Source organism: Microtus pennsylvanicus, chromosome 1, assembly GCF_037038515.1.
Source record: "Microtus pennsylvanicus isolate mMicPen1 chromosome 1, mMicPen1.hap1, whole genome shotgun sequence".
Lineage (NCBI taxonomy): Eukaryota > Metazoa > Chordata > Mammalia > Rodentia > Cricetidae > Microtus > Microtus pennsylvanicus.
This window is the reverse complement of record NC_134579.1, coordinates 116,140,504-116,159,015: the sequence shown is the minus strand read 5'-3', so window position 1 is coordinate 116,159,015 and position 18,512 is coordinate 116,140,504. Positions and strand designations below refer to the sequence as shown.

Sequence of the window (18,512 nt, the reverse complement as noted above, 5' to 3'; positions counted from 1 at the left end):
AGGGTTTTAATTGTATACCATCCCTTAACCTGCTGAAAATAAGAAGGAAAGGCCAGAACCACTCATGGTTGTAGGATTGCTCCAGGGGAGAACCACAGAGGCAGTGCTGAAGCTGCCATGAGAGCCAAGTGGACATGACAGATAAGGGAGTCTTCTGAGTGTTAGTGAACTGCTTTGCACATAGTGCTTCCTCACTGTCCCAACTGACCACACACCTCCCTTTCTAGGGTTAGAGTCAAGGAGCTTATCATGGTGTTGTGCACTCATAGGTGAGGAATAGCTGCAGCCTGTGCCTATCTTTGATTCCCAAGGTTTCTGTGGTTAAAAACAAACAAACAAAAAAACCCAGAAAAACAGCTTAGGGTCCATTGTTGCAGAATGTGCTAGTCAGCACTTCCTAACTTGAGATACTGGTTAGATATGGATTAGAGGTTCTGGGGCATAGTACTGGTATTGGCCCAGTTCTTGGTTGTATCATATGGTGACAGATCCTGTTGGAAGCAATTGTTTTACATTTCAAGTTAGGAGCTAAAGGAGCACTGAATGAGCCAAACTCAGGCTTTTATTTTATATAGCCCTAGCTGGAAATAAGCCTTGCAAAGGCAAGTCCCCAGTGATCTAAGAACCTCCCATAGGTTTCACTGCCTACCATCAGTACCACTTTTAATTACTGTGAACCCTTGGGAGACAGACGATACTCAGATTCTTCACATAGCACAAAGAAAGTTCAAGAAGTGGTTTCTTCATGCACAGAAAAGCATCTAAATTATTTTTGCTAGACGGCAGGAGGCCTTGATTCACTGGTGGGGACAGAGCTGGCTTTGTATTGTATTGCCGCATTGTGTACATGTGAGGAAATGTTTTTGTCAAGTTCTTGTAACTAAATTCTTACAGTCATTTTTCATTCCCAACAGCTGTTTTTATTTTATCTCTTTGGCCTAAACTTTTCATAATTTCAAAAAAAAAAAAAAAAAAAAAGAAGTGGTTTCTTCCTAGTGTTGATTTTGCTTGACTTGTCAGTCAATAAACTCCCAGTCAAATGTAAGCCCTTTGCCATGTATAAGCAGGAAATCTTTTTATCCTCATTCACTCTGAAATCGCTTTTCTGTACTTTTAAACATCATTGAGCATTGAAAGTTATTCATGTTGGCACTTGTAGGACTGACCCTGTGCGACCCTTCATCAGTGGGCATGTGGCAAACAGCATGGCTGCAGAAGTGATTGCCTTGCTTCATAGCCTGCTAATGGCACCTGAATCAAATGCTGCTCAGATTTGGACCACAACGGCAGAAAAGGTTAGCATGGGGCTTCTGTTCAGCCAAGGGAGCAAGAATGAAGCAGCATTATAGTCATACATAGCAAGGGTCTTCCCAGTAGTGAGTGTACCCAATTAGTCAGACAGTCCTGCTCTCCTGGAGTCTCCCCTGCCTCTGCTGGTTCTGACTTTGCAGACTTGCAGTGTCAGGACAGTGGTCAGGGAGACAGTGGCAGTTCTTGTTTCCTTTTGCTTGCATCAGCTTGGTACTGACATTATGGTGTCATGTATCCTTGATTTATTGGCCATGTTCAGCATACCTGCAGTCCTAAGGAGGCCTTTGTGTGTGATTGCACTGCCAAGTGCTCCCGTCTTGCATTGCTCCATCACAACGATAGTCTAGTTGCCTAAACTGCAGCTCTATAACTACTTTCCCTTTCCACTGCCACTCCTCAGGCTAGAGCCTGAAACACGCCCTAGAGCTGAATGTTGAGATACAGGCCTTGGGTATTGCCCCCTCAGGTGAATGACTGCTTAATTTTAGTGGGTTTGTGATACAGTGTTAGAGTCTCCCATATTATGAAGTTGTATATTTCTAGATCTGTCTGATTATACAAAGTTACCTGAGGGCAGAATGTTACTGGTCACACCTAGTATAGTAATTTTGGTCTCTTCTATATGCAGAGTTCATGTGATAGCTGGACCCCAGGGCACTGTTAGTCATACCACTATTCTTGGGACCAGTAGCCAATATTTTCTTCCCTGTGCCTGGCCTCCTTTTTTTCCCCCTTATTATTTATTTATTGGCTAGGCAATTAAAGGCCAGACACCTTTAATCCCAGTACTCAAGATGCAGGGGCAGACAGATCTCTGAACTTGAGGCCAGTGTGGTGTACAGAGTGAGTTCCAGGGCAGCCAAGGCTACACAGAGAAACCTGTCTCAAAAATAAAACAAAGTAAACAAAAAAAAAGATTCATTTATTTTATCTTAGTGTGAATGTATTGCCTACATTTGCATACCTTATGTATTGCCTACGTATGTGTACCACATGCATGACTGGTGTTTGTGGAAGTCAGAAGAGATCGTCATCAGATCCCCTGGAACTAGAGTTAAAGATAGTTGTGAACCACCATGTGGGTGCTGGGAACCAAACCCAGGTCCTCTGCAAGAGCAGCCAGTGCTTTTAACTATGGAGCTGTCTTTCCAGGCTCTGTCATCCTCCTTGTTACACACAGGTTCTGTCCAGAGCACTGATGTACATTCCACAACTGGGGAAATATGCAGAAAGTATCCTGGAAAATGGCAGCAGCAGTGGCAGGAAACTTGCCAAACTTCAGAGGATTGCACGCCAGGCTGTTGCTGCACTCTGTGCACTTGGAGGCTTTAAAGAGACAATCAAGATAGGCTCCGAGGTCCAGGTAACCCACCACTGCTTTCCCCAGGCATTATTACTGCTCCTCCATTAACCAGTGGCCTTAGACAGCTATCATTTACCCAGAAGGACCTTGTTCCTTGATGCTAAGGAACAAATCTGAGAGAGTCCTAGGTTCTCATCGACATCCTTCTGTACATTATTCAAATGCTAATGCAGAACTGTATGATGTTAACTATGGTATTCATATCCTAGGGTAGCATTGATGATGAAAGTTTGAGATGATGGTATGTCTCATATTGCTGTGAGGTTGTGGCCCTGCTATTTTGATCGTGTCTTGGATCACCATCAGAATCAGTGGTTTATTATAGCATTGACAGTGACAATTGTGTAGTCCTTCCCTCTTGTCCTTCTAGATAGCTCCTCCCACTTGACCATGGCAGACAGTGTTAATAATCTCCATCTCTAGGTTTTAGGTAGAGGAATATCAGGAAGCATTGGAATTGTGGCTTCTATCAATGAACAGGAAGGTATAGCTACAGTAAGATTCCCTCCTGTAGACTGCCGAAGGACGTCTCAAGCAGCAGACACACTGACTATTCCCTTGTCTAGACTTTGTGTTCCAAGGTCAGAGGTAAGGTGATGCTTACCTGTTTTGTCAATATTGTGTTGCTGTGGGGCATGCAAACACTATAGAGAAGGGATTCACGTTCACCTGTGATATGTGTTTACATACTGATTGTAAAGATTTCAGCATTGGTGGGAAAGTTCATCATTTGTTAGCTGGGGAGATTTCATAGATTATGTTATTTTTGGTTGCTTTGACCCAGTTTATGATTTTCTGCAGTGATTTTGATAGCCACATATTCATAACACCTTTGTTCCCTGTCCCCTTTGTGGTGCCTTCACTCCCACCATAGGCGCTGCCTCTTCATAAGCTGTCCATTACTGAGAAGGTAGTCCAGGCGGTGCAGTCCATGCTGCTCCCTCAGGAGGGAAGCCTCTCTATCCACACCTCACTGCCTGCAACAGGAGATGGCTCAGCACCTGTCATGGCAGTTGTCCGGCTCTTGGCTGAAATTCGAACAAGGTAAGTTGGCCTGGCCTTAGAGGGTTCATAGCCTGAAGCTCATGTCAGCTAGGTAACAGGCACATTGTCACACACCATAAACCAAAGCTCATGTCTCAGTTTCTGCAACTCTGATTGCCTCCCAAGTTACTGTGCCTCAGAAGGTTGAGCCAGTCCCCCGAGAGGACCGGCTGCTATAGTGTGCTGTGTGACTTACATTTGATGCTGCACTGACTGCTCTGCTTAAAGAACCTGGTTCACTGCAGGATCACATGGCCACTTTTCTTTCTTTTTTTTAAATTATTTCATTTATTTTACATGCCAACCGCAGTTTCCCCGTTTCCCCTCCCTCCTTGCCCCTCCTTTTCCACAAGCCACTTTTCTTTCTTTTTTTCTTCTCTTCTCTTCTTTCTTTCTTTCTTTCTTCTTTTTGTTTGTTTTTCGAGACAGGGTTTCTCTTGTAGACCTGGCTGGCCTCGAACTCACAGAGATCCACCTGCCTCTGCCTCCCAAGTGCTGGATTAAAGGCGTATGCCACCACCACCCAGCTACTTTTCTTAAATGACTCAGGTCCATCACTTTCCAACCTGGTGACAGGAAAATGAGAGAATGCTTTTAGTTATATGTCAGAGAGGGGATACCTTTGTCTACAAATATGTTTACTCTCTGCTAAACAAGAGTAACACAGTTCTCTTGACAATGAACTTCTCAGAAACTTTTCAAATGTCTGGTGACTCAAGTGAGAGAAATCAGCATATGGATTTTCCACCTCTGTTTCCCTCTTATTTCCGGAGCTCTGTCATTGCTCACAAGGCACAGTGAGGCGGAGCTTTGGCAGGTGGCCATCCAGCAGTTTTTAATCTCCTAGTGTAAACTGCATCGCAGCAATGACTGGGAAAAAGGCTTCTTAGACAGCCACTTCATGGTGTTTTTGAGGAACTGGTTACAGAGCCATCCTCAAATGCCAAACTTGTGGCTTCTCACACCTTCATGTAGAATGGGACGGAATACACAAGCATGGGACCCATATGTCCTCCATGTACTGTAAGGAGTATCTGGATTTCTTGGACTCCCTGTGTAGTGCCAACGCTGTGGAAGGATTGTGGTGCTAGTTAGTGTTGTTCAGGGATGGTGACCAGAAAAGAATGTTCATATACATTCCTTCAGCGGAAGCTTTTTCCACATATTTTCAGTTTGGATGGTCAGATCCATAGGTCCAGACCCTATGAATATGGAGGACCAACTATATATTTCTAAGCCAGTCTGCTGTGGAAAAATAAGATGTAAAAATGACAAAATTGATTGAAATGTTTCACAGTTGATATCTTAAAGAATGAACAACATTGATGACTTTGAAATGTTGTGAATCTTTTAACATTAAGAGCATGCCTGGTCATGGCGCAGCTTTTAGAAGACAGCCTGTTTTGTGAGGAATTCATACAGCAGTGTCCAGCAGCCGTGGAAGTTCTGAACCTCGTAGCCCAGGAGTGCAGTGCTGGTGAGTGCCAAATGAGTGCCGGTGCCATGTCTGTGGAATGATGAGAGTACTCACAGTCCACATTCGCTGAGCTCCAAAGACAGGGCTCCTTTAGCCCCCGCTAGCCAGGAAAGCAGTACTCTTCAGTGAGCACCAGGCCCATGCCTGAGTGTTTTCGTATTTTCTCTTCTACATTTACATTAATATGAAGAGTCTGTGGTGACATCTTTCCTCAGGATAGCCTGCATTTAAGAATTATAGGGTTTTTGTTTTGTTTTGTTTCTCACAATGTAGCCCTGGCAGGTTTGGAACTTTTTTTATTAATTAATTTTTAAGGATTTGTTTGTATTTTTTATGTCTCATACAGATGTGTCTTTGTGAGGGTGTTGGATCCCTTGGAACTGGAGTTATAGACAGTTAGTTATGAATGTCATGTAGGTGCTAGGAATTGAACCAGGGTCCTCTGGAAGAGCAACCAGTGCTCTTAACTGCTGAGCTACCTCTCCAATATGTGAAACTTTGATGTAGGCCAGGATGGCTTCAAACTCAGCTCCACTAACCTGGATGCTAGGATTAAAGGCATACAATACTATGCCCAGCCAACGTTAATATTTAAAATCAACTTGAATTTTAAGTGTAATGACCTTCACTTGGCATGAGTTGGGTATTCCTATATTTCTGTAACTTTGGAGATTGGGGCAGGAGGATCAGAACTTCCTGGTCAGCTAGAGCTAAATAGTTTTAGGTCAACCTTAGCTAAATACAAAGGCTCTATTTTAAAAACATAAAATAAAGAGGTGGGCTCCATTTTTCAGATAATAAGAATCATAGTTGTCATTTGCTGAGTGTTTATCCAGTGTCTGAGACTTGCCTCAAAGCTCGGCTTGAGTCACACCATCTTATCTTTAAAATCCCTGGAGGCATGGGTGCCCTCACTGTCCTGGGTTGCAGTTGAAAGACATGGGAGTACCTTATCCTTGCTGATGCTCCAAATCTAGGCTGCTCTACTCCAGGGCCAGGCCTGCGCCCAATGTACCTTGCTGCTGAACTTTGTGAGGAGACAAATGGTGCAGGGCATTTTCTCTTTTGTAAGGATAGAGATGGTCTTTATAGGTGAATATTGCTGTTTCTTGGAGCTGTTTCACAGGTTTCGTTTTCTGTGTCCCTCCACAGGAGAGAGGCTTGCAGTTGTTGAGGTGCAGTGTGAACGGCTCAGGATGCTTTACCGGGACTGTGCTCGACCTCCTCCACCTCCACTGCAGGCTGATCGGAGACAGGTGAGACCTAAATGCCTCCCTGCAGACTGTGACTCTGCCGTTAAAGAAGGACAGGACAGGCAGTAGAGTGCGGCATTAGAATGAGCGTATGGGACTGAGAGTATAGCATAGAGGAGGAACTCTTGCCTAAAATGAGACCTGTCCAGTCCTTTTGCAGCTGTACTGCCACCTTTGGATGCCAAAGAATACTGAACTGACATTCTGAATATTGGAGCATTATACTAGGGAGCAGAATTTATTAATTTATTTGAATTATGAATAACAAAAACATTTTTTAAAAAAATTAGGGAACTGGAGAGATGGTAAAATGCTTGCCGTGCAAACTTGAAGACCTGAGTTTGGTTTCCCGGCACCCTTGTAAAAGCCAGACATGGAGACATGCACCTGTAATCCCCATACCAGGGTACCAGAAACAGAAGTACCTATAGGGTTCTCTGGCCAGCCAGTATAACCAAATCAGTGAAAGATCCTATCTCAAAAAATAAACTGAAGGAGACACTCAATGCATCTACATCTATTTGCATGTATGCAAAATAAATAAATAAATAAACCCACAAAACTAAAAAGTTATGTTCTTTGTATTAGAGCAGTAGTTCTCAACCTGTAAGTCGTGACCCTCTGTCTCTAATTATATTACGATTCATAACAGTAGCAAAATTATAGGTACAACGTAGCAATGAAAATAATTTTATGGTTTGCAGTAACTATAGCACAAAGAACTGTATTAAAAGATTTTAGCATTAGGAAAGTTGAGAACCACTGTATTAAAACATGACTAATAGAAATTAAAACATAAAAATAGCAAATATGAAAATTTGCTGCATTTTTTATGCTTGCAGCAACTTTATTCACAATAGTCAAAAGTGAAAATGACCTGAAATGCCCATCAAATGTTGAATGAGTTTGTAAAATATAATATTCAAGCCGGGTGGTGGTGGCGCACGCCTTTAATCCCAGCACTCGGGAGGCAGAGACAGGTGGATCTCTGGGAGTTCGAGGCCAGCCTGGTCTACAAGAGCTAGTTCCAGGACAGGCTCCAAAGCCACAGAGAAACCCTGTCTCGAAAAACCAAAATAAATAAATAAATAAATAAAAATAATAATAATATTCAAGCAACAAGCTATGGCATAACTGCATTAAGGATTCAGGAGAGTAATTTCAGTAGGACTAGACACAGGGAAAGTGATCAAGGCCAGCCTGGTCTACAGAGCAAGTTTCAGGATGGCAAGGACAACATAGAAAAACCCTGTCTCAAAAAACAAAAAAATATAAATAAAATAAAAAATTAAGTTTATTTTGGGGGAAAAGCTAGACTTAACAAAATAAAATAAAATAGAAATAAGGCTTTCCTCTTCTAAAGACTTAACTTTGTGTGTGGTTGTTTTGCCTGCCTGTGTATATGCCACAGTACCTGAGGAGACCATAAGTGGGTATCAGACCCCTAGAATTGAGTGCTGGGAAGTAAACTCAGATCCCCTGCAAGAGCAGCCAATGCGGTTAACCTCTAAACCATCTCTGTAGCCCAAAGATATATTTTTAATATAATTTATATTTAGGGCTGTACAGGGATGGTGTAGTTGAATGGGAGTCCTTGCCTAGCAGGTATAAAACTTTGGAATCCCTTCCCAGCCATATAACAAAAAATTAAAATAGAAAGAGCAGAGAAACAAGATTTTAATCATATCAGATAAAAATGATTTTCTTCTCTGAGAGAGTAAGGAGATTTGCCTGCTTTGTTGAGTGAAATTCTTCCTTCTGCAGCCCAAGGAGATCACCTGGAGCCCTTCTCGAGTATTCCCTCCAGTTCGTGCCTGCATGTTCTCATCTCACCTCACCTCTGTCACCTTCCTGGCTGACCCCAGCGCTGGTGGAGGTCTTCCCCGGGGCACGTTTATCTATGCCACCTCCCCACTGCCAGTTCAGGTGAGAGGCTCATGGCAACCCTGCCTCTTCCTATACTTCAAACTGGTAAGAAGAGGTAGGTGGTATGCCTTGTCTATTGTTGCCTTCTGAGTCTCACCCTCTTCTGGTGTCTCTTTAGGCCCCGTCTTTTTACTGGGAGATTGAGATTGTTTCCTATGGAGATACTGATGATGACACTGGACCAATCGTCTCATTTGGCTTTGCTACAGAAGCTGAGAAGCGTGATGGGGCATGGACCAATCCAGTCGGCACTTGCCTTTTCCACAAGTAAGTGACTGTTCCTGCTACAGCTAAAGAGAAAAAGTGCTGCTGGATGGTCTTGCTTTTAATCCCAGCAAATCTTTGTGAGGTTGAGGGCAACATGGTCTATATAGCGAGTTCGAGGCCAGCCAGGGCTTCATAGTGAAACTTTGTCTTGAAAGTGGGTCAGTATTCTCGGGAAAGTGACTTCCTGTAGGTGTTTATGGATATTCAGGGAGCCAAAGTGTGGTTGTGTGTCTGAGGAAGTGGGGACAGCAAAGTGTTGTTTTCCTCTTTGGTTGTTTATGGTTCCACAGTACCATCCCTTCCTAGTTATCCTGCAACAAGAGACTTGTTTTTCTTCATTTCCCAAACATATTTGAACCCATATACCATGTTGCTATGATGTAGGCTAGGGATTTGCTAGGCTGTTGTAATACTAAAGGCACAGTATAATATCCCCAAGCCATATGTAGATAGTGCCAATTGGAAATCTGTTAGTGTTTAGGAAAGCATTGCTTACAACTGTGGGGTTTCCTCCTTGCCTGCCCCTTCTCTCCTTCCTTTCTTCCTTCTGTCCCTCCACATGGCTGGTGAGTCTCAGCTTTGACCCCTTGTTCTCCTCCCAGCAATGGCCGAGCTGTACACTACAATGGCTCCAGTCTGCTACAGTGGAAGAGTGTCCGCCTAGATGTCACACTCTCTCCTGGTGAGTGCAGTGAGGCCTTCTGACTCTGCATGCTTCTGTGGGGACCAGCCTTAGAGCTAAATGGGTTAAAAGTTAAAATAATCTTGGCAGTTGGAAATGGGCCATTTGTCTCTGAGTGACAGCCAAACACCTGCCCTTGTTGTCTGCTAGTTGCACCACAGCTCTCACATTCTGAAGCCATTACCCTTAAAGCCACTATCTTGTAACTTAGTCCCTCAGTCATGGGGTTGCAAATTAGCAGTTCACTTGATAGTAAGATGGGAAAATGTGTGCCCTTCCTGCTCTCTGCTGTAGGTGATGTGGCAGGAATTGGCTGGGAAAGGACCGAGGGGACCCCACCTCCTCCAGGGCAGCCAGCCAAAGGCCGGGTGTACTTCACATACTGCGGGCAGCGGCTCACACCATACCTGGAAGATGTCTCTGGAGGAATGTGGCCTGTGGTGCACATTCAGAAAAAGGCAAGTCACCATGATAGGAAAGAAGAATAAATTCTTTAAGGAAATGTATTCCTGACCAGAAGGGACATGAGAAAAGCTTTTGTCTAGCCATCCTTTGCATAGTGATAGGACATGGCAAGTCTGGACAAGTGCTTCCTTCCCCTGGTGGACCCTGCAGTCTTAATTTGAACGATGCTGTGTCCAGAATTTAGTACGAATCTGCTGTGACCACCTCTTAGCCATCCTTCCTTACCAAGAAAAGAAATGGCAGTGAAATGTCTCTGAAAAAAGCTTATAAGACTGACCTTCTAAGTCATGTAGTATGGCAGAAATCTGGACAGTTGTCCTCTGGTAAAGACTCAAAAGTTCAATACTCCTCTTCCCCCAGAGCGTGCACACTCGCTTTCTCTCTCTCTCTCTCTCTCTCTCTCTCTCTCTCTCTCTCTCTCTCTCTCTCTCTCTCTCTCTCTCTCTCTTTTCCTCCCTCCCTCCCTGCCCAAGGGCTTCTGTTGACTGTGAAGGAGCACCCAGGAACACCTGCTGTTCTATGGGACATTATTACTGATGACATGCTGCAGCCCCTAATGTGTGTCCACTTCCCAGTCCAGATGCCCATCCTCATGTACTCAGCAGCTAGGCAGCAGCAGAACCCATGTTCAAGATGAACTGCTTCTCTGATCTTCCTGTCTCACCCTGTCTCTTGCTTTCATTCATTCAACATATATATATATACACCCAGAGTCTATGTGTCAGCACTACATCATGTTCTGAATTGAAGCAGAGAACAAAATGTTGATGCTGTCTATCTCTCTCACACTATAATCAATTGGAGGAATTGGAAATTAATCAGATAATCACAGAAACATGTATATAATCACAAACTATTAAGTACTTAGAGTGGGAACTAGTCTCTTGAGTACCAAGCATATCCCTGCCCTCTGAAGACATGATGATTAAGCCAGGCCTGGACATTAGCTAGTCTTGGAAAGTTAATGGGAAGAATGTTGCAGACAGAGAGAGAGATGAGTAGCGTGTGAGTAGTGCTGGGTACAGAGCCATTGACCAGGTGTGTTGCTCACACTTGTAATCCTGCTCTTGAGAGATGAATTAAGAAGATTGTTGGAGCTGGAGATGCTCAGCCACCTATAATTGCAGTTCTGAGAGACCCAACGTTCTCTTGTAGCATCTTCAGATACCAGGCACACATGAGATACAGAGACATACATGCAGGCAAAATTCTTGTGTACATAAAATAAATTTTGAAAGAAGATGATTATTGAAAGTTTGAGGTGAGCATGGACTATGTAGTAATATACTGGTAACCAGGAGAGGGTAAGAGCCTGAGAGACAGTGAGTGGCAAGGAACCTGAGCATGTGTGGTGGGTTTTGCAGCACTCTAGGCATAGCACACACATACCTGCTCCTTTGCCTATTTCCTGCTTCCCACTCCTGGGCCATTCTTTAGGCTTAATATTCACTGAAGTACACTTTGTTGTTTAAAAAGAAAAAAGAAAATCTAAATAATCCTAAATCTTTTATTTGCTTTTTCTAGAACACAAAAACTCGAGCCAATTTTGGCTCCCGTCCATTTGCATATGCTGAAGGACAGGCCCATCGTAATGCTGCAGACCTGTGCACTGATCTGGCAGAGGAGATCAGCGCTAACTTTGAGGCTCTGCCATTTGCCATGGCATCTGACAGTGACAATGATGCTGGCACCAGTATTGCATCAGACCCAGGCACTCATGGGCCACCATGCCGAATTGCTGCAGTGGCCACAGCCCAGCAACGTAAGTCACATCATCTTTTAGCCCTGCTGCTAGTGCTATCAGGAGTGCTGTGAATTTCACAAGTCCACTTAGGGTGGGCATCTGAAATTCAGTGAGAGGCTTTCCTAAAAAAAGACACAGGAGAAGGTATCAAACCAGGAGTGTTCCCACTACATAAAAGTGTAGGTATAGGAAGTATATGTAGGAAGCTAAGAACCCCGACATTTGTGTGAAATCACTTACTTCACTTGATAGTGTTACTCGTTTTTTAAAAATACCTTTAAACTGAGATCGTCAATAATAAATTGGTAGAATTAAGGACATGGATAGAAAACTGTGTGCTGCAATGTTTCCTGATCATTTTTTAAAAATCATATTAAGCCTGGTCAGGTGATTCAGGAGGCTTAAGCAGGAGGATAATGAATTCAAGGCCTGTGTGTGCTATAGAGTATGTTCAAGGCCAGCCTGAGCAACTTAGCATGACCCTATTTCAACATTTAGACAGACAGACAGACAGACAGATGCATGCATGCATACATACATACATACATTGACAGAAGCTAGGCATGTATCTTAGTGTTAGAAGCCATACCTAGAGTAGATAAGATCCCATCCCTAGACCTGTGAAAGAAGATAGAAGGTAAAGAAAGGGAAAGGGCCTTAACTGTGTTTTGTTACAGAATATGATAGTGATACCTCCTGCCATTATAAAGTTGAACTCAGCTATGAGAATTTCATCACCTCTGGCCCAGACCCCCATCCACCTCCCATTGCAGATGATGAAAGTGATGATGATGATGATGATGACATCCCACAGGTAAGAGCCTCGGGAATAAAACCTATGATGTTAGCTTTCAGCTACGTCCTTGTGTGAGTAGTTACCTTGGCAAATGCCAACTCTGAACCACCCATGAGCAGACATGTCTACTAGGCTGGGCTGCCCTAGAGAGGTCTACCTGTTGAAGGGTGAGGTACCTTCATGGTAGCTCAGCAGGTATCCTAGACTATAGTGAGAACCCTTTGGTGGCTTTGAAGGGAAAGAGGCACTTGCTGGGGAGGAAGGGCTTGCTGGGGGTGGGGCTTGCTGTGGTGGGGGATGAAGGCCTTCTGGGGGGGGGGAGGTTCCTAAATGTGTGTGTTTAGGCCAGGCTTGAGCAAGGCAGGTCCTACAGGTGCCGGAATGAAGCTCTTCCTCAGGTCACGGGCTTCCTCTCCCTGCAGGAGGACCATTATGCCCTGTTGGTGAAAGCATGGGAGACCAAGGTTTTTCCTACCATCCGAAGACGCTTCCGCAATGAAGCTGAGCGAAAGTCGGGCCTGGACCAGATCAAGGGCGCTTTACAACTAGGTCTGCTGTGTTCTGTTACCTGAAGAGTCACTCAGAGGCTTGAGGGATGAGGGAGATAGAGTTGAGAAGAAGTGCTCCTCAAATGGCATATCTGGCTTGACGGTGTCTTACCCTATGCATGTCAGTGAACTCAGGGTCCTTTGCCCTCATTGCTAGACTTGATCTTTCTTGTCAGTGTGACTTGTGAAGCTGGAATAGTTGCCCTGGGAGGCTGTGTGGCCTGGTGAAGAGTGTTCACATCTGCAATCATAGATGGGCTGTTTATCAGCTGATGGAGCTTGGGCTTCCCCATCTTGAATGGAGTCTCTACCTCATGAGCATGTGTGAAATCAATGAATGTTCCTAAGAGCACATCCTGGTGTATAGTAGTGCTCTCAATACAGTCCTCAGTGTCATAGCAGCAATGATGGTGGTGGTGTCGTTTCCCCTTCAACAGAGAGGTGACAAAGGTGAGAAGGAGGTTGGGGGATAGCTCCCAGCACCCAGAGGACAGCTGCTGTCACTGAGTCCTATGGGGAAGGCTAATGGGCCACCCACAAGACCTGGAAGGTTTAACATGGAATTTCCCTGTGTCCCCTGACTTGTTCCTTAAACAATAGTTTTTCCTCCTCTGTACTATTCCTTTTGAAAAAGATACAAAGATTACTGTTCTGTAATCTTGTAATGCTGAGCCCAGCTTCTTGCCCACCCTGGTGACTGCTGCTGCTTTCCATGGCGTCCTTCTGTAATGGCAACTTCCTTTAGAGTGTGCTCACATTGCTACCCCTTTTCATTATAGAAAGGCCAGTGAATGGAAGACTGTAGCTGTATGATGGCTGGGCTGTTTAAAAACAGTCTCCTGTCAACCCATATTGTCTTGTCCGCGGTGGCTAAGGATTGTGGGTCTGAAACAGCTACAGCAAAAGGAAACACCTTGCTGAACTCCCCACAGTGCTTTTTGTTTTGTTACTGTTTGAACATCTCTTTACGTGGCTTATTAATATAGTTAATATGATAATGCCATTTTTGCTAATAAGTATAATCATATCCTCTCCGATGGAAAGGAAAAACAAAGCAGCTGAATATAGTGGTGCAGTCCTGTGATACAAAGTGACAAGTTCAAGACCATCCTGGGCCACATAGTGAGATCCTCTCAAAACAAACAAAAATCCCACAGCACATCTCAGTAGTGAGTAGAAGGTTCTTAGTGTCCTCTCTGCCTTCTAAATAGTGTGCAAAGTCAGAAGCAAACACTGCTCTTATGTTCTCCTCCTCCCTGTTTGCCCCATTTGTTCTTCAGTTAGCCCGAGTTAAATGCAGCATAGTTGTATGCCTTGTTAACCATCCTGGCCTGGGGCTCCAGCTCTTCCTGCTCTGCTGATGCATACTGGCAGCGCTAACTCAGGTGCTCTCACTTCTTGCACATCAGCAGTGCTAACTCAGGTGCTCTCACTCCTTGGCACACTTAGCAAGATAGATCTGAGGCTCCTAGAAGTGATGTCTTTAGTATTTAAACTAAGTACAAACTGTCCTCCCAACATGGGCACGGAAACATTCTCCATTGTTTCGTTCCAGGCACGAGTAAGTGCCCTGTTGGTCTGAAGATTATGTCTCCTGAGGAGTTACTGGTGTGCTATGTTTGCAGGCATGGTGGATATCGCCCGGCAGACAGTTGAATTTCTCTATGAGGAGAACGGCGGCATCCCAAGAGACCTTTATCTTCCTACCATTGAGGACATTAAAGATGAAGCAAACAAGTTCACAATTGACAAAGTTCGAAAAGGTTTTGCTTTTGCTTCCTCCTTGCTCTGTGTGTGGCAGTTCCTCTGAAAGGAGCAGCTGTTGGTTCCCTAGAGTGATCTTTCTCTGAGTGACTTGACCTCCAGATTCTCATGTGAAGCCTTCATTCAAGTGTCCTGGGAGGTCACAAGAAGTCATGTGGTCTCTGGTAGTCTCCCCGATGTGCCCAAGCTTCACTAGGCATAAACAGCTGTGGCAGGGCTGAGAGTAAAGGAAGGAAGTGGGGCTTCAGGTAGGCTTCCTGGCACGGACATGGACTCTGAGTTAATAAGCCACATGTTTAGCTGGCCATAGTGGCACTCCCCTGGAGTTAATGAGATCTGTTCAAGGTCAGCATTGGTGACAGCTTGAGAACAGCCTAGGTTATGTGAAGCCCTGTTTCAAAAACAAACAAACAAACAAACAACAAAACACATAAAACACCAAAACCATATGACCATGGTTTATAGAGCTTTGTAGAATTTAAATATGCTTTTCACAAAAATAATTTGTTACGCATTTTGAAGAAACAACAGAAAAACACATACACAAAGAATTTTAATCTCATTTTTTTTAACCTAATACATGATAGCTGGAGCCAGAGAAGTGACTCAGCAGTTAAGGGTGCTGGCTGCTCTTGTAGAGGACTTGAGTTTGGCTCCCAGCACCCACATGGTAGCTCACAACCGCCAAGAATTTCAGTTCCATGGGATCCAACAACTATTTCCTGTATCTAATTCTTTAGAATATTCATATCCGCAGAGAAATCTGTGCTCTCCATCTGCCCATCCTTCCCTCTCCCTAGACTCTGAACTGTGTCTCTGCTTCTTGTCTGTGTGTTTACCTATTCTGGACATTTGTTACAAATGGAATCATTTAACGTGTGATCTTTCAGGTCGGACTTCTCTTTCCAGGCTCATATTCCCTGTTTTAACTAAATAAAAAGAAAGGTTTTAACTTTAACATAGTAAGATTATATACAGTCATCAAGTAAGAATTACAGGTAAGGCTAGAGAGTGGTTGAGAGCACTGACTGCTCTTCCAGAGGTCCGAAATTCAATTCCCAGCAACCAAATTATGGCTCAGAACCATCTGTAATGAGAATTGGTTCCCTCTTCTGGAGTGCAGGCATACTTGCAGACAGAACACTGTCTATACATAATAAATAAATCTTTGAAAAAATTGCATGTAGAATATCCAGTCCCTTTGCACTTGACAAATTTAGAGAAATCACTATATTATCTATCCTATCTTGATGAGTCCAAAGCTCTGTGCCTAAATTACCTATCATAGCTAAGGAAAACTGTAACTATAACTATCTAGTCTTCAACTTTATTAAAGACACCAGAAGGATATAATATTACCTGAGTCCAAAATGACAGAGACATCTGGCTTTCTGGACAGTCACCCAGGGTTCCTCTGCAACATTGGGACATCCATCTTTGGCCTACAGGCCTAGAATATATGGCAGACTTTTCTATGGAATATTGAAGGAATATTGAAGAATTGTCCCACCTTATTTTGACAAAGTTCAGCAGTCACTTTCCTTTGTGTCTTGCAGAATATCTGGCAGACTTTTCTATGAAGCAGGAATTTCAAGGACTGTCCTGCCTTGTTTTGGCAAAGTTTGGCAGTTGCTTTCCTTTGTGTCCTACATGTTCAGTTTAAATGGTATATGTCAGCAGTCAAGGCAAGAGCAGTTTGTTGCCCAAATGGCTAGCTTTGCCACATTGAAAGCAAGCTCCGTAGGGAGGTTCTTCAATGCTTATCAGCCTTTCTGAAATAAATTGACGCAGTCAGGAACAAATGCATCTCACTGTCAATGAAAAGTCGTATGTTAACAAAACATTTAAAATGTCATATTCTGTAGGTCTTTGAAGTTTTTGAAGAACATCTATATTTAACCTTGAAAACATATCTAATATGAGACTACAGGTTTTATTATTATAGATGACAAACTACTAACCTTCATTTCTTAATTATATATTGCACTTTTAAATGAGCTGCATGAGCTCAATGCCCCAGCCAAGAGTAGAAGCATATATTCAGGATAACAAAAATATCTTTAAATTTGTATCAGTATATCAAAGTCCATACCTATATAAAACATTTGAGGTTAATAGTTGTCTTTTTATCCTATATTCCTCCCAAATAGATGATGACAAACATCTAAAACCCACCAAATGACCAAAAACCACCCACTCCACTTCTTGGAATGTGGGCATTGTGTTCTAGACTGCTTCCTGTTGTCTGTGTGCAAAGCTTCTTTAGGAATCCTGAAAAAAATTGAGATAATGGTCAAGTCCTGATAAAGCTAGCTATAACATTGTTGTACAGTCTCTGTGCAGTGGGAAAGCACAAGACTTATCTGACGTCTTGCCTAGAATAGTCTGTGAGCCAGCAGCCTTGAAGCTATTCTGGATGCAGAACTCTGAGGAAACTGCCAAAGTCACTCTTGAAAGTCTGAATCATCTGGGTTACCCATTTCACTGGTGACTGGTCCCCTTGCTCTGAAAACACACAAACTTTCTAACATACGTATCTGCATTAACACAAGTGTGGGCTGTGTGTTGTACACAGCCAGCCAAAGATAATTTTTTGTTTTATGTTTGAGTAGGTATGTTACCTGTCTTGTAGTTTTTCTAAGTTTATTTAGTTTATTTCTTTATATCTGTGGCCAAGATTTTCAGGTCTCCCTAGTCAAACATTACCTATATTAACATTGCATGAATCCTTGCTGGGTGGTGGTGGTGCACACCTTTAATCCCAGCACTCAGGAGGCAGAGGCAGGCTGATCTTTGTGAGTTTGAGGCCAGCCTGGTCTACAAGAGCTAGTTCCAGGACAGGCACCAAAGCTACAGAGAAACCCTGTCTCAAAAAACAAACAAAAAACACAGCAACAACAACAACAAAAAAAAAAAAACATTGCATGAATCCACAGCCTTTCATTTCTTGTGGAAAAAGCATAATCTCTTCCCCAACTCAATACATATTTTGATGTCCATTTTAAAGTTAAGGCATTCCTAAAGTATCTCGGCAGGTTTAATTCAGCAGTCCCTCTTACAATCCCATGTCTCTCAGCAGCTGTCCTTTGCTTATCAGCAATCAAAAATTTCAAAATCAACAAGGCACCATAAAGGATCCACACTCCCTGTGTATTTACCATCTTGATGTGGCTTATTCCTTTTATATTACTTTATTTTTTCTTTAAAGGCTTTATTATTTTTAGATTATATTTTCTATGATTGTCTATGCCTTTTCTTTCTTAAGCCTACACACATTTTTAAGTGCACTGTAACCTTAGAGGTTTTTTTCTTTCTGAACTTTCTCTACCAGTGCCTACATCTGCACACTTGCAGCATTCTCTGATGTATGAGCCAGACTCTAACCTGACTGGAAACTGGATTCATCTATCTCAGCTCTAGGAAGTTGGTGACTGCATTGGGGCAGGCATTTTTACTTAGTTTGCTATTTCTACTTAGTGTGCTGGCTTTTTTCTTTGTTTTTTCTGTTCTTTTTTTCCAACTGTCTCAGGCCCTATGTGGAAATGTTGGCCCCATTTTGGGCACTAAATGTAACAGGATTTTTCTTTTGAGCCACCAACCAACTCCCAATTCATGGCATGAAGACTTATTATTAGTTATTAACATTCAACCTTATCTTAACTCTTGTTTTAGTCTGTTTCTCTTTATCTGTGTTTTGCCTTGGGGCTTTTTACTCCCCATCCACCCATCACCACCCCCACCCCCACTTTTGTATGTCTTACTCCATGTCTGACTAGCTGGGGGCTCACCTGGCTAGATGGCCCCAGTTGTCTCCCTTTCTTTCTCCCTCGTTCTCTCCTCTCTCATTCTCTTTACCTGAGCCCAGATTCCTT

The 18,512-nt window shown here is 43.3% G+C and overlaps 1 protein-coding gene across 10 annotated transcripts in view; it reads left to right on the top strand.

Moving 5' to 3' along the window:
* The window catches only part of Hectd4 (HECT domain E3 ubiquitin protein ligase 4), a 186,293-nt gene that overhangs the window by 119,689 nt on the left and 48,092 nt on the right, over nucleotides 1-18,512 (top strand). For all 10 annotated transcript variants that reach the window (XM_075980735.1, XM_075980708.1, XM_075980727.1 and 7 more), the window contains exons 40-53: nucleotides 1,160-1,295; nucleotides 2,492-2,674; nucleotides 3,098-3,262; nucleotides 3,549-3,718; nucleotides 5,080-5,195; nucleotides 6,348-6,451; nucleotides 8,213-8,374; nucleotides 8,493-8,641; nucleotides 9,244-9,323; nucleotides 9,618-9,781; nucleotides 11,313-11,550; nucleotides 12,210-12,346; nucleotides 12,751-12,877; nucleotides 14,502-14,639. In XM_075980735.1, coding sequence (XP_075836850.1) covers nucleotides 1,160-1,295; nucleotides 2,492-2,674; nucleotides 3,098-3,262; nucleotides 3,549-3,718; nucleotides 5,080-5,195; nucleotides 6,348-6,451; nucleotides 8,213-8,374; nucleotides 8,493-8,641; nucleotides 9,244-9,323; nucleotides 9,618-9,781; nucleotides 11,313-11,550; nucleotides 12,210-12,346; nucleotides 12,751-12,877; nucleotides 14,502-14,639 — 2,069 coding nt within the window. The remainder of the gene's footprint in view (nucleotides 1-1,159; nucleotides 1,296-2,491; nucleotides 2,675-3,097; nucleotides 3,263-3,548; nucleotides 3,719-5,079; nucleotides 5,196-6,347; nucleotides 6,452-8,212; nucleotides 8,375-8,492; nucleotides 8,642-9,243; nucleotides 9,324-9,617; nucleotides 9,782-11,312; nucleotides 11,551-12,209; nucleotides 12,347-12,750; nucleotides 12,878-14,501; nucleotides 14,640-18,512) is intronic.